This window comes from Ornithorhynchus anatinus, chromosome 5, assembly GCF_004115215.2.
Source record: "Ornithorhynchus anatinus isolate Pmale09 chromosome 5, mOrnAna1.pri.v4, whole genome shotgun sequence".
NCBI classification, from domain to species: Eukaryota; Metazoa; Chordata; class Mammalia; order Monotremata; family Ornithorhynchidae; genus Ornithorhynchus; species Ornithorhynchus anatinus.
This window is the reverse complement of record NC_041732.1, coordinates 6138248-6152957: the sequence shown is the minus strand read 5'-3', so window position 1 is coordinate 6152957 and position 14710 is coordinate 6138248. Positions and strand designations below refer to the sequence as shown.

At 48.3% G+C, this 14710-nt stretch overlaps 1 protein-coding gene across 9 annotated transcripts in view; it reads left to right on the top strand.

Annotated features, from left to right (window-relative positions):
* The window catches only part of DENND4A (DENN domain containing 4A), an 89810-nt gene that overhangs the window by 13535 nt on the left and 61565 nt on the right, over positions 1–14710 (top strand). For all 9 annotated transcript variants that reach the window (XM_029066479.2, XM_029066478.2, XM_029066476.2 and 6 more), the window contains 3 exons: positions 2984–3055; positions 9366–9698; positions 13425–13677. In XM_029066479.2, the coding sequence (XP_028922312.1) occupies positions 9388–9698; positions 13425–13677 (564 nt within the window). In that variant the 5' untranslated portion in view covers positions 2984–3055; positions 9366–9387. The remainder of the gene's footprint in view (positions 1–2983; positions 3056–9365; positions 9699–13424; positions 13678–14710) is intronic.

Here is a 14710-nt window from a genome sequence, read left to right as displayed (position 1 = left end):
AACTCCATTGTATCGGATTCTCCCCAACACGCAGTCCAGTGCTCCGCACGCAGTAAGGACTCGATAAATGCCATCGTTCGATGGATTGAAACCTCATCAGCTGCTCAAGAGGCTGGACCAGATTTTCCTGGCCGGCGAAGGTCCTGATGAAACTGAAGGAACACATGGGTTGTCAGTCAATCATATTTATTGAACATTTACCGCGTGCAGAGCACTGGACTAAACCCTTGGGAGAGGACGGTATAACGATCGACACGTTCCCTGCCCCAGCGACCTTACAGTCTTAGGGACTACCAGAGATAAATTAATCAGTTTGTGTATTTTGAAACAGTTAGAGTTCTGAGAGCAGCCCAGTACATTTTGAATATACGTGTGTGTGTGTGCATATCTATATCTACAGATACATATCTACATATAGATACGTATCTATATATATATATATATACATATATGTATTCAAACAAAATGAGGAAGTAAGAAGTTATAGCATGCGAGTGGCAAGCCCGAGGAAAATCCTCAGAAGCGATGATGAAAAGAAGTAGCGTTGAAGCAGACTTCCTTCTTCTTGTTTCGAACGGATAACGCTGTACGGGTTTTTCGGAGTCGATTGGGGAATGGATTTGATCATACTGAGTCACCGAGTTTCCAGCGGTTCTAGTTATTGTTGGAAGCGGGTCAGCCTGGGAATTCACCTCTCTTTAATACCATTTTCATATGCTTGCAAGCTCCGAAGATGGGAAAATGGTTTTGGAAAAGGCTTATCTCAAATATCGTCTCAGTTGCTCCTGAGGTTAAGAAGTGACTGCCGTTATTTGACGTAGATTCATTAAAGGTCCTTTTACCTGTCTCATGACAGTGTCTCGTGACGGTGGCCAAAAGTGGATTCGAACCCCAGTTTCTGCCACTGGATAAGATTGTGAATTAGCCGTGTCTAAATTTCCAGGCTCCTCGTTACTTCTTCAAGCCCAGTTGGAGACTGAATCAAACCGTTCGGCGGTCGTGCCTTATTCCATTTGCAGTTGGAAGCGGATTGTTTAGGATATTCGTTTAGGAAGCAGCAAGGCCTGGCGGATAGAGCACGGGCCTGTCTGGGTTTCTAATCCCGGCTCCGCCACCTGTGTGGTGTGGGATCTTGGGCGAGTCACTTCCTTTCTCTGGGCCTCAGTTCCCTCATCTGTAAAATGGGGATTAAGACTGTGAGCCCTAGGTGGGACAGGAATTTTGTCCAGCCTGATTATCGGGTGTCTACTCCAGCGATTAGAATAGTGCCTGGCACATAGTAAGTGCTTAACAAATATCGCAGTTATTATTATTATTAGGATATTGTCAACCCAGTTGGTCCTCCTAAAATCTACCTTGAGGTCTTGGTGAACCTCTGGGCTGTCAAACATAAGTAGTCCTGGGCAGACTAGCAAGCTATTAATGAATCATGAAGATTTATTGCAACGCGACTAGTAGTTCTCAGATTAATTGGGAGCAAGGTCTTCTGTTTCAGAGTTATTCTCCCTGAGGAAATCCGAGATTGCCGTATTCTGTGCCGGTCCTTGGGTTTTACGGGTTCTTTCGTGACTCAGTGGAAACTTTCTTGCTCCCTTTGTATTGGAAGAGAAACTTGAGTGAAGAGCAACAATTTATGGGTACATTTTGTGTAACTAGTACTTTTATAGAGACTAGAATTTCTTTTGAAGCAGTGCTTCCTCTCTGAGGAGTTCACTGCGTGTGCACGCGCTGAGCCATTATTCTCATCCGAGTTTCTCTGTTGACACTTGGGTTTGCATTTACGTTATGCAGTCTGAAGCACGTCAGACTGTCTGTGACTTTGGTGTTCCTGCTTTCGTTGCGCTCCCTGAGAAGTAGGTTTTTGGGATTTTAATTTTTTTTTGCTTATTTTGTCTTTGTGGTATTTGTTCAGCGCTTACTCTGTGCCAGTCACTGTACTAAGCTCTGGGGTAGCTACAAGCTAATCAGATTGGACACAGCCCCTGCCCTAGAGGGGGGTCACAGTCTTCATCCCCGTTTTACAGATGAGGTCACTGAGGCACAGAGAGGTGAAGTGATTTGCTCAAGGTCACACAGCAGACACGTGGAGGAGCCGGTTCCCTCTGACCCCCAGGCCTGTTCTAGTTCCATTCTTTCATTCATCCATTCAATAGTATTTATTGAGCGCTTACTATGTGCAGAGCACTGTACTAAGCGCTTGGAATACTGCTTAGTACACTATTCCAATCCAAAGAAACCAAAATTGGTTCATGCTTAGCAAAGATTATTACCTAAGAGTTTAATTTTTCCCAAGCTGGGTCAGGAATTGGTTTTGCTTTTCTTCCAGCCTTCTCTTTGTCTGACCAGTTGATCATTCCAGGACTGATTTAATTGACTCTCATTAGATATGGGAATAAGAGGAGTTAGTTGTGTTAATATTACACTTAAAATTCTGTGTGTGTGTGTGTGTGTGTGTGTGTGTATATATATATATATATATATATATATATATATACTTTTTTTATTCCCCTCTAAACTGAAAGTTGGCATAGAGTGTCTCAGGAGTATTTTTGTGATTTTTATGGTGTGTGTTTCACTTTTGCTTTCTCTCACTTTTTTATTCACTTTTACTTTCACCTGATTTCCCTTGAGACTTTTGTTTTTCCCTTCAGTTTACTTGGAGGTATGAGAGATTCTCTGGTTAAGTTTGGGCTGTGAAGACGGGGTAAAAGTGAATTTGGAAGCAAGAGCATATTTTTCAAACAAGTTAAACTTAGTAAATCCTTGCTTTATAAGACCTTGCTTAAAGTCAACATATTGGTGCTCTTAAAAAAAAGGATATATTTTTCATTGAGGCGGCGACTCATTTTTTTGTAAATGAAAAAGGAAAATAAGGTGCAGATTTGATTAGAGGTACATTTTGGAGGAGAGAGAGAATACATGGTAAGATCTGTATGTTAATTTTCTTTTTTTCTCCCCTCTCTCTTGGGAAATTTCAAACAAGATCTGAAGATCTGGATGCAACCGAATCCGATAGCCGGGGTCCAGGACTTCTTTCGACTAGCTTCAGTAGTGTGTAAGTAACATTTCAGTTTTCACTGTGACTTGAATAGAAGCTGTCTAGGGCTCCCTCCATGTGTGATCAGGAAGATCCATTTAATTTTCTTCCCATCCGAGAGCGTGCCAATCTTGTTGGGCTCAAAATCTGACCCTCGGTTTAGGTAAACATAAGGGGAATCAACCATTAGAGTTAGGGGGCCTCCCTCTGGAGCTGCTGTCATGGGCGTCCCCCCTCCCGCCATCTCGCAGGGAATAGGACTCCAACGACCCCTTGCCCCCCACGACCCCTTGCCAGCCGCCCCCATTCCCCCTGCCCAGGAAAATCTGGGAAGGATGGAGCCCATTTGGAGGGGTGGGGACTGTTCTGTTACATTCCTTCCTCCTTCCCCCTCTGACTGATGCTTTATCTCTGCTGCCTCCACCAAACTCTGATGTAGGAGAGCAAATCGATTAGACCTTCTTGCCTTTTCCGCATCGCATGCGATGAGTGCTTTGATGTAGACCGATGCTGCCTTTTAGTAGATTTCTCCTAATCTAGTGTTGTCCTTATGCTCCTCCCAGACGTCCCCATTCCGCATTACTGGGGGTGTTTTTGTTCTAGAGGAGTTTAGGCAGTTTCTACCAATAGGGTACTTTTTTTTTCATGGTATTCGGTAAGTGCTTACCAGGTACCAGGCACTGTCCTAAGCCCTGGGGTAAATACAAGGTAGTCAGGTTGGACACGGGCCCCGTCCCACGTGCGGCTCACAGTCTTAAACCCCATTTTACAGATGAGGGAACTGAGGCCCAGAGAAATGAGGGGACTCGCCCAAAGTCACACAGCTGACAAGCGGCGAACTCGGGATGAGAGCCCAGGTCCTTCTGGTTCCCAAGCCCGTGCTCTATCCACTAGGTCATGCTGCTTCTCTAGCAGATTTTTTTCTCCACTTGAGGACTGTACTCTTGCATGGTACTGCCTATCTAGTTTCTAAAAGTGAGGTTTACCGAGGAACTGGTTGATTATTTTTCAGGATAACGATGAGAACGTACATGTATTTTCTAAGCTATTTTCAGGGAAACGAGCGCGGCGCTTAGATGCTAAAAGAAATATCTATAACCACGCCAATTTAGCCTTGTTCCTTTTTCAATCATCTCCTTGGCAGGGTTGGACTTTTTCCAAGAAGACAGCCTGGAATTTAAATAATTGTCGCTTCCTGTGCCAGAGTAGGAAGGGGGATGGGGAGAGGGGTGGTCTTATTGCCACTTTATACTGTTATGGTAGAGACTGATAGAAAGCAAGAGCTCTCTTACAAACTTGAACCGCCCCCCAACCTCAGTCATCACAGCCGGAATCAGTTGTAAATTTAACGATCTCAAACTAGCTGAAGAGGAACATGTCGACGAGTCAATTCTCCTTTCACACGATCCTCTTTTACAAAGTACAGTTCCTCTTTTACGAAGCCCTAGTAGCTTCCAGAAACCATTCAGGACAGCCCTTTCATAGTCCAATCTTTAATATTCCTTTTCATTCCTCTTTATAGGAATTGGCAGTTGACGCACCAGTTGTGGGATGTGTGCTGGGGAACCTGGGTTTGGGAAAGGAGACTGGGGATGGGGGAAAAAAAAAAAGGGCATCCCGAGTGATTAATTCAGTGCTCTGCACATAGTGACTGCTCAATTATGATCGATCGATGCTCCCTTTACATCATCAAGCGAGTCTCGGCCCATTGGTAGATGATGGCGGTGAAGAGGCCCCGCGTTTTCTAGGAAGTTAGAGGGGTAAAACAGAAGGCTTCGCTGCAGTCGTCCATGTACAAGTCATGAGAGCGAGTGGACAAGCGGCCATCTTAGGTGTCCTCCAAAAAGGGCGGGGCAAGAAGAAGCCTCTTTGTCTGCCTGAGGTTGTTGATTCCAACACCGGAGAAACCATCCAGGCTCTTCTCCTAGAGCCCAGCACCCTAGAAAAATGGCGTCTTTAATGACGGTACTTGTGAAACCCTTACTGTGTGCCAAGCACTGTTCTAAGTGCTGAAGTAGATACAAGGTAAGCGGGCTGGGCACAGTCTCTGTCCCGCATGGGCTCACCCTCTTAATCCCCATTTTCCAGATGAGGGAACTGAGGCCCAGAGAAAGTGAAAGGACTTGCCCAGGGTCACGCAGCAGATGTGGGGCGGAGCCGGGATTAGAACCCAGGTCCTTCTGACTTCCAAGCCCGGGTTCTCTCCAATAAGCCGGGCTGCTTCTCTGGTATCCTGATATAAGGGGATGCCAGCAAGTCCTCGGTTTCTCCCTCCTCCCTCCCCTACCTCCTCCTCTCCCCCCATTTAACTGATAAGCACACATCCGTTTGAGACTGTGGCTGCTTATTTTGGGCAGGAGCTTGCCCGGCCCATAGCTTGGAGAGACTTCCCTCCACCGGGCGGAAAGAGCGAGAGACCTAGGAGTCAGAAGACCTAGTGGAGCCCAGGCCTAAGAGTCAGAGGACTTGTCGTCTTATCCTGGCACTTCCACGTACCGGCTGGGTCACCTTGGGCGAGTCACCTTCCTTCTCTGTGCCTCAGTTCCCTCATCTGTAAAATGGGGATTACGACCGAGCCCCGTGTGGGACCGGGACTGGGTCCATCGGGACGATTCCTCCTCCACGCCGGCATTTAGTAGTCAGTCAGTCGTATTTACTGAGCGTTCGCTCTACGCAGAGCGCTGTACTAAGCGCTTGGGGGAGTACAATATAACAGACGCTTTCCCTGCCCACAGCCAGCTTACATAGTGAGCACTTTAACAGTACTATATTAAAATAAAAAGAGACCTTGGTTCTATTCCCCTTCTGCCACATGACTACTGGGTGACCTAGGGCAAGTCCCTGGGCTCTGCGTCTCAGTTTCCCCATCTGTAAACGGGGGAGCCAGTTCCCGTTGTCCCTCCTTAGAGCGTGAGCCCCGTATGGCACGAGGACTGGCTCAAAGGAGATTAGCTCGCATTCATCGTCGCGCTCGTCACTGAGGGGAGGGTAGGGGGTGGCCCCCCACGCCTGTTAGCCAAGAGGGAAGGGAGGTTTTCCGTGTCAGTTCCCGGTGGGCTTTAGTGGGCAGATGAACTCCCCCCATCCCAGACCTTTTGGGTCGATGTCCTCGTGAAGGAGTTCCCCAGTCGACCGATCGTCGACAGGAACTATTCTCTTCATCAGCGCTGTCGGGTCAACCTGATTATCCCGTAACTCCCCCAACACTTAGAACAGTGCTTGACCCATAGTAAGCCCCTAATGAATTCCACAATTTTTATTAAGGACAGGCTCATCTTGCAGCAAAACCACGGGCCAGTCTTTGTGTACTCACTTTTTGCTGGGGGCAAAATGACTTCTCTGGCGTTATTATAATAACAATAATAATGGTGGGATTTGTCAAGCGCTTACTATGTGCCAAGCACTATTCTAATCGCTGGGGGGGATACAAGGTAATCGGGATGCCCCACATGGGGCTCACAGTTTTAATCCCCATTTTACAGATGAAGTAACTGAGGCACAGAGAAGTGAAATGACTTGTCCAAAGTCACACAGCTGGCAAGCGGCAGAGCCGGGATTCGAATCCATGACCTCTGACTCCCAAGCCCGGGCTCTTTACACTGAGCCACACTGCTTCACATATAGACCACTCTGGAAATTTCCCCATCGTTTTACCTGAATATAAGCATAAAATAAAAAGGATTAGATTCAAGGAGACAGTGAGAAGGTTGCAGGTGTCAGGTGAAAAAGGGGTCGGCCCCCCAGTAGTCAAGCAGTGGTATTTACTGAGTGCTTAGTGTGTGTAGGACCACAGTACTGAGCACCTGGGAGAGTCCAATACACCACTTGTGTGATCTTGGGCAAGCCACTTCACTTCTCCGTGCCTCAGTTTCCTCAACAGCAAAAATGGGGATTCGATACCTGTTCTCCCTCCTACTTAGACTGGTTCCGACCTCACTGACTTGTACCTGCCCCAGCGCTTGGAAGAGTGCTTAACACTAAAAAAAGGAAAGTCACGGAGATTTGGTAGATCATAAGAATAATAATAATTGCAGTATTTAAGTGCTTACTATGTGCCAGGCATTGTAATAAGCGCTGAGGTCGATACCAGCTAATCAGGGGTTGGACTCAGTCCCTGTCCCTGTCTCACAGTCGTAATCCCCATCTTACCAATGAGGTAACTGAGGCCCAGAGAAATGCAGTGACTTGCCCAAGGTCGTGCGGCAGACAAGTGGAGGAGCTGGGATTAGAACCCAGGTCCTCCTTCTGACTCCCAGGCCCCTGCCCTAGCCACTAGGCCACACCGGTAGATGATTCCCTGCCCACAAGAAGCTAGCGTAACAAACACCGCTGTTATCGTGATTGTAATAAACAATGAAACGGACTAAAAGAGAAGATTAAAAATGCCGGGTTACATGAAACAGCTGCACCGGAGGCCGCGAGCCAGAGGAACACACCAATGTAAGATGAAACGAGGCAACCGCAAAACAACTCATTTTCCAGCCTGACAGTTCAGGGTCGGTTGAATGAAGAAATGGAAAATACCTTTGATCCCTCAGGTGTTAAGCCCAGGATCGGGGTAGATAACTAGAGAAAACCCCCAGACGGAGCTGAGCAGTCCCCTTTCAATTGCACCGCAACCGAGAGTTTGCGTCGGCTCCTTCTTGGCGAGGGACTCGTTCGCGCAGGTGGGTTCTAATAGCCCCCCACCCCTGTGCTTCGGCCCTTTTCAAACCCAGAAGCTCAACCTGGGAGGGAGCAGAAAAGGGCATGGGCCTGGAAGTCAGAAGGACCGGGGTTCTAATCCCAGCTCCGCTGCTTGCCCGCTGTGTGACTTTGGGTAAGCCTTTTGGCTTCTCTGTGCCTCTCTTCCCTCCTCTGTGAAATGGGGATTAAGAAGACGAGCCCCACGTGGGACAGGAACTGTGTCCAATCTGATTAGCTTGTATCTACCCCAGTGCTGAGAGCAATGCTTGGCAAATAGTAAGCGCTTAACAAATGCCATCATCATTATTATTATTACTAGAATAAGCCCCCAGGTCACCTGTGTGGGGAGAGCAAGAAGGAGCTGGCCACGTAGCCTTTATTCTGTGGAAGAAAGTCATACCTTTGAACCTTTAGGTTCAGTGATCCCGGCTGGCCAGTGGACGTCATCGAACTATTTCTGATGTCTCTAGCTCCTACCGATGGCACCAGTCTTTTTCATGGGTCGGAGACTGTAAGCTCGTTGTGGGCAGGGAATGTGTCCGTTTATTATTATATTGTCCTCTCCCAAACACTTAGTACAGTGCTCTGCACACAGACAGTGCTCAGTCGATATGATTGAATGGATGAATTTTGTTCTGATGTGCGTTGACAGGGAGCTCCACAAGAGGCAGGTCGATTTTCACCGTCTGTCAATCAGTCGTATTTATTGAACGCTTACTGTGTGCAGAGCACTGGACTAAGCATTTGGGAGAGGACAGTATAACAGCAAAACAGTTGGTAGACAAGATCCCTGCCCACAACGAGCTTATAGTCCAGCAGTAAATTCTTTCCAGCCTGAAAGAGCACTCGGCACCATACAGCGTAATTAATCAGGAGTCACGGTGAAGATGGGGCCCGTTGATTCCGCAGGGCGTGGGCCATGTCCTCGATAAATCCCGTGTTAGGGGCAAGTGGTGTCGACCAGTCAGTCCTATTTGTTGAACGCCCACCGTGTGCAGAACACGGTACTAAGGGCTTGGGAGACTACAGTGAAACAATAAACAGACACATTCCCTACCCACAATGACCTTACAGTCTAGAGGGGGAGACCGACATGAATAGAAAGAAAAAAATGATGGATATGGACATGATACTGGGGGGCTGGGGGATGAATAGAAGGAGCGAATCAGGGTGACGCAAAAGGGAGAGGGAGGAGCGGAGGGGGGCTTAGCCAGGGAGGGCCTCTTGGAGGTGATGTGCCCTCAATAAGGCTTGGAAGGTGGGGCGAGTCATTGCCAGTCGGATATGAAGTTAGGGGGGCGGATTCCAGACCAGAGACAGGATGCGGGTGAGGAGACGGTGGCGAGATAGGATCGAGGTACGGCGAGTAGGTCGGCAGTAGAAGAGCGAAGCGTGCGAGCTGGGCCCGAGTGGGAGAGCGGTGACGTGAGGTGATTGCTTTCAAGCCGATGGCGAGGGGTTTCCTTTCAATGCGGAGGTGGACGGGCAACCCCGGAGCGGGAAGACCGTCCCCCAGCCGAGTTCCGGCCAACGTGCGTAGCGACAACGGGCGGCGGAGGAAGGAGCCGAGGGTGCGTATCCTAAAGAAGCCCCGGCCGATTTGCAGTCAGAGGATACCCACGCGGCTCTCTTTCCCTTTCAGACGTAGCCTTCTCTCTCGGAAGATGATTGAGGACAAGGGCCCACGTGTAGCTGACTACTTCGTCGTGGCAGGGCTGACTGACGCCTCCAAGCCCCTCGAAGAAGAAATTCACTTCCACGACGCGTGTCACAAGGCAGCCCGGCCCAAAGAACCCATCACGGATGTGACGGTCATCATCAAGTCTCTGGGAGAAGAGGTGCCTCACGGCTACGTGTGCATCGACGCTACCCCGACGGGACTCTCGGCCGATCTCAACAATGGGAGTCTCGTGGGGCCTCAGATTTACCTCTGTTACAGGAGGGGAAGGGATAAGCCCCCACTTACAGACCTTGGGTACGTACAGACCGGTCGGGAACATCGGGAAAGGGGACGTGTATAGATCTGTAATTCTTCTTTTGATGCCTGTCTCCCCACGTCAAGACCGTGAGCCCATTGTGGGCAGGAATTGTCTCTCTTTTGCCGGATTGTACTGTCCAAGCGCTTAGTACAGTGATCTGCACACAGTAAATACGATCATTAAATACGATCGAATGACAGGACGTCAGCGTTCGACCTTAGTGTCAGTTTCATAACGGCGGTATTCGTTAAGCACTTACTGTGCGCCGAGCGCTGGGGTAAGTACAGGATCGTCAGGACCTAACAATGACAACTGTGGTATTTGTTAAGCGCTGACAGTGGGCCAGGCCCTGTACTAAGCACTGGCGTGGATACAAGCAAATCGGGTTGGACACAGTCCGTGTCCCACCTGGTGTGTTCAGTCTCGATCCCCATTTTCCAGATGAGGTCACTGAGGCACAGCGAAGTGAAGTGACTTGCCAAAGGCCAAACAGCAGACAAGTGGAGGAGCGGGGATTAGAACCCATGACCTTGTGACGCCCAGGCCCGGGCTCTGTCCACTACGCCAGGGATGGGGCTCACGGTCTAAGTAGGGGTGAGAACAGGGATCGAATCCCCGTTTTTTGGGGGGGTTTTGCAGATGAGAGAACTGAGGCACCGAGAAGTTAAGTGATTTGCCCAGGGTCACACAGCAGTGAGTGGTGGAGCCATGGCCGGTGCTCTTTCCACTAGGTCACGCTCATCCCTATTTCTTATCAGTTAGTAATAATAGTTTTAATAATAGTATTTATTAATAGTTATCTATGTACTAGCTATAGTCAGTCGCCTGGCACACAGGAAGCGCTTAAGTGCCATACAAAAACAAAAAACCCCACCAACAACATAAAGCTAGCTAGGGGATGGGTTTCAATTTCAGTAGAAAGGATTTTGGATGAAAAAACCAGGCAGGCTTCCAGGACTGGAACCATCATTCAGGGAAATCATGGATTTTCTTTTCACCAACATCTAGAAGAAGAGGCTAAATGGTCCAATTTCCTTGATGTTTTAGGCATAAAAACCGCTTAAAGGCACTGCGATCTGGCCCCCTTTAAAGCACTCTGATATTTACCCCAGTCCCATAGTCTTCTGTATAGATCCATCTGGAATTTATCTGAATGTCTGTCTTCCCTTCTAGACTGTAAGCTCGTTTTGGGTAGGGAACGTGTCTAATCTCCTCTGTTGTATTGTCCTCTCCCAAGTGCCCCGCATCCAGTAAGCGCTCAGTATATCCCATCGACTGATTGCTGGCTAGTGGCCGTACGGTGACTTAGGGGGCCTGTTAAGGTAGAGCCCTGCTATGCTCTAACCATCTGCCCCAGGTCCATCCCAGGCCGCCCTCCGGGAGCGCGCGGTCCAACGTCTGGCTAGGCCCTACCTCCAAGAGGAAGCTTGGACCCTACTCATTTAGTCGTATTTATTCGGCACTTACTGTGCGCAGAGCCCTAAGAACCTGGGAAAGTACAGTACAGCAATAAACAGTGACATTCCCTGCCCACAATTTGCTCACAGTCTAGACGGGGAGAGAATCAATACAAATAAATAAAATTACAGAGGAATACATAAGTGCTGTGGGGTTGGGGGTGGCTGGGCGGCTGTCCCTGTGGGTTACTGGGGGAAACCCCAATTTTGCTCTCTTGAGGTCCGAATTTTGGGTTGGCGGCAGAAACGTCTATTCAGTGGTACGTACTGTGCGCTTACTGCGTTAGGAGCACTGTACTGAGAGGTTGGGAGAGTTCAGAACTACAATAAAAAGACGCGTTCCCTGCCCACGTTGATCTTAGAGTTTAGAGTAATCCTCCATCCTCACCAGTTAGCGATTCTATTGGTGATGGTCAGTTGAGCTGGAAAAAGTTTGGGTGTAATAGGATAGAGAGGTCCTCTAGACTTTAAGCTCATTGTGGGCAGGGAATGTGTCTATTTATTGTTATATTGTACTCTCCCAAACGCTTAGTGCAATGCTCTGGACACTGTAAGCACTCAATAAATATAATTGAATGAATGAAGGAAGGTGGGGGCAGTTGTTTAAAAAAAAAAAAAAAGTCATAACCAAAAATGAGTGACAGAAACATTTAAAAAAAAAAAATCAGGTTAAATAATCCGTTACATCTAAATTAATTCAAAAAGTGAATATCTATAAAATGTGGGGGGCTCTTGCTGTTCTTTTGAGGATCAAAATCTTATAAAATCTTAGTTTTAAAATCAACTTTATCATGAAGCAGCGTGGCTCAGTGGAAAGAGCACGGGCTTTGGAGTCAGGGCTCATGAGTTCGAATCCCAGCTCTGCCACTTGTCGGCTGTGTGACTGTGGGCAAGTCACTTAACTTCTCTGTGCCTCAGTTCCCTCATCTGTAAAATGGGGATTAACACTGTGAGCCCCACGTGGGACAACCTGATTCCCCTGTCTACCCCAGCGCTTAGAACAGTGCTCGGCATATAGTAAGCGCTTAACAAATACCAACATTATTATTATTATTATTATTATTATTATTATGTATGTGAACTTTATATGTGGAATTATCAGTGTTATGTGGTGAGCACTTACTGTACGTAGAGCGCTGTACTAAGTGTTTGGGTTCGTAGACACATCTGCCAACCATGAGCTTACAGTCTGCATATGTTGATAAAATTCCTTTTTCACTTTCCTGAATAATAATGAGGGTATCTGTTAAGTGCTTACTATGTGCCAAGCACTGTTCTAAGCACTGGGGGAGATACAGCATTTTCAGATTGTCTCAGGTGGGGCTCACAGGCTTCATCCCCGTTTTCCAGATGAGGTCACTGAGGTACAGAGAAGTGAAGTGACTTGCCCAGAGTCACACAGCTGACAGGCAGCAGAGCCGGGATTAGAACCCACGACCTCTGACTTCCAGGCCCGGGCTTTTTCCACTTAGCCACGCTGCTTCTCAACCGAAGTGAATTCTAGTTGTTTTTTTATTATTCTAATGGTTCCTGTAGTTTTTTTTTTGGAGGTTGCAACCTCAGCTAAAAGTGTGTCTACCAACTGTGTTATATTGTCGTATTGTCACCTCCCAAGCGATTAGTCCGGGGCTTTGTACGGACTAAGCACTCAATAAATACCATTGATTGATTGATTGAAAGGACCTGGTTGTCCAAGAAGCTCCTTTCCTTCTCTCCACAGAGACTTTTTGTTTTTAAGACTCCAGCTACTGCCTTGAGCTGGGAAGTCTCCTTCAAAAGCAGCCGGTGGCTTTTCTGGCGGTTTTTTAATGTGTGATTTTTGCGGGTTCTTTTTCTTCGCTTTTCTTCTCTAAGCTCCCCAGTGGCAACATTTTTCTACTTTGTTACTTCATTCCCTCCGAGCCCCGTCTGGGGATGTGGAAAGTTCTTAGTGAAGGATGTTGCTTTAACCTATGAGTAGAGAGAGGGGATATTTAGTAATTCCATCAAACGTCGATGTAGAGCAGGCACGTTCCTGGACTAGATTTCAGCGTCCTTGCCCTGGGACTGCAAAAGCCACGGAGATTGGTCTGCGTCACCGGCCCGCTTGTTTGGTGTTCAGACGTCACCCGGAGTTTCCCGGTCCTTGGAATTTGAGGAGGATTCCGCCGAGTGAACGGAGGTCGTCCCGTTCATTTTCGGACGGGGTCCGGGGGGCCGTTAAGGATTCGTTCGCTGTTGCAGTTTGTCGTGACTGACCGGGGTTTTGTCGTGTCTTCGATGCAGGGTTTTGTACGACTGGAAGGAGAGATTAAAACAAGGCTGCGAAACGATTCAAAATACTCCCTGCGGCCGCCCCGCCAACCTCAGTGGCGGTAGTACCTCGTCACAGAAAGTTTACATCACTTACCGGAGGGCCTCGGAGAACATGACCCAGAATACCTTGGCCGTGACGGATTTGTGCATCATCGTCCCCAGTAAAGGCGAGAGACCACCCCACACCTTCTGCAAAGTTGACAAAAATCTTAATAATAGTATGGTAAGTGTCCTCTTTTCAACGGGCTTAGTCCAGTGCTCTGCACATAGTAAGCGCTCAATAAATGCTTTAGAAAGAATGAACGGGCACCTCCAGCTGTTGACTTCCGGCACGGCCGTGTGTGACCCAGGGTCTCTAAACATTCTCACCGAAGATGACGTTTTCAGTTAGCGATGCAGCATGGCGCGGTGGCTAGAGCCGGGGTCCGGGAGCCAGAAGGTCATGGGTTCTCACCCCAACCCCGCCACTTGTCTGCCGTGTGACCTTGGGCAGATCGCTTCACTTCTCTGGGCCTCGGTTCCCTCATCTGGAAAATGGGGATTGAGACTGCCAGCCCCACGTGGGATGGGGACTGCGTCCAACTTGATGGGCTCATATCCGCCCCAGTGGTTTGTATGGTGCCTGGCACGTGTAAGTGCTTACTGTTATTATTCATATTAGTATGAATAATACTAATAGTAATAATCCTGGGCCCAGCAGGGCGAGGACACCCTCAGGGTGATAACCTCTCTGATGGTTCATTCAATTCAATTGTATTAATCGAGCACTTTCTGTGTGCAAAGCACTGTACTGAGTGTTTGGGAGAGTACGGAATAGCAACAAACAGATACCTTCCCTGCCCACAGTGAGCTTACAGCCTGGTCGGGGTTGGGGTAACGGACATTATTATAAATTCATTCATTCATTCATTACAGATACGTATTTAAGTGCTCTGGGGCTGGATTGGGTAAGAGTAAAGAGCCCCGACACACCCCTGCCCCGGCACCGTTGGGAAGACAGGAATTCTGGGGAAGGTGCCGGCCTGCCCTTCCCAGATGGGATGGATAGATCCCGGGCCTGGGAGTCAGAAGGTCGTGAATTCTGATCCCAGCTCCGCCACTTGTCTGCTGTGTGACCTCGGGCAAGTCATTTCACTTCTCTGGGCCTCAGTTCTCTCATCTGGAAAATGGGGATTGAGAGCGTGAGCCCCACGGGGGACGGGGACAGGGTCCAACCTCATTTGCTCGGACCCATCCTAGCGCTAAGTACGGTGCCT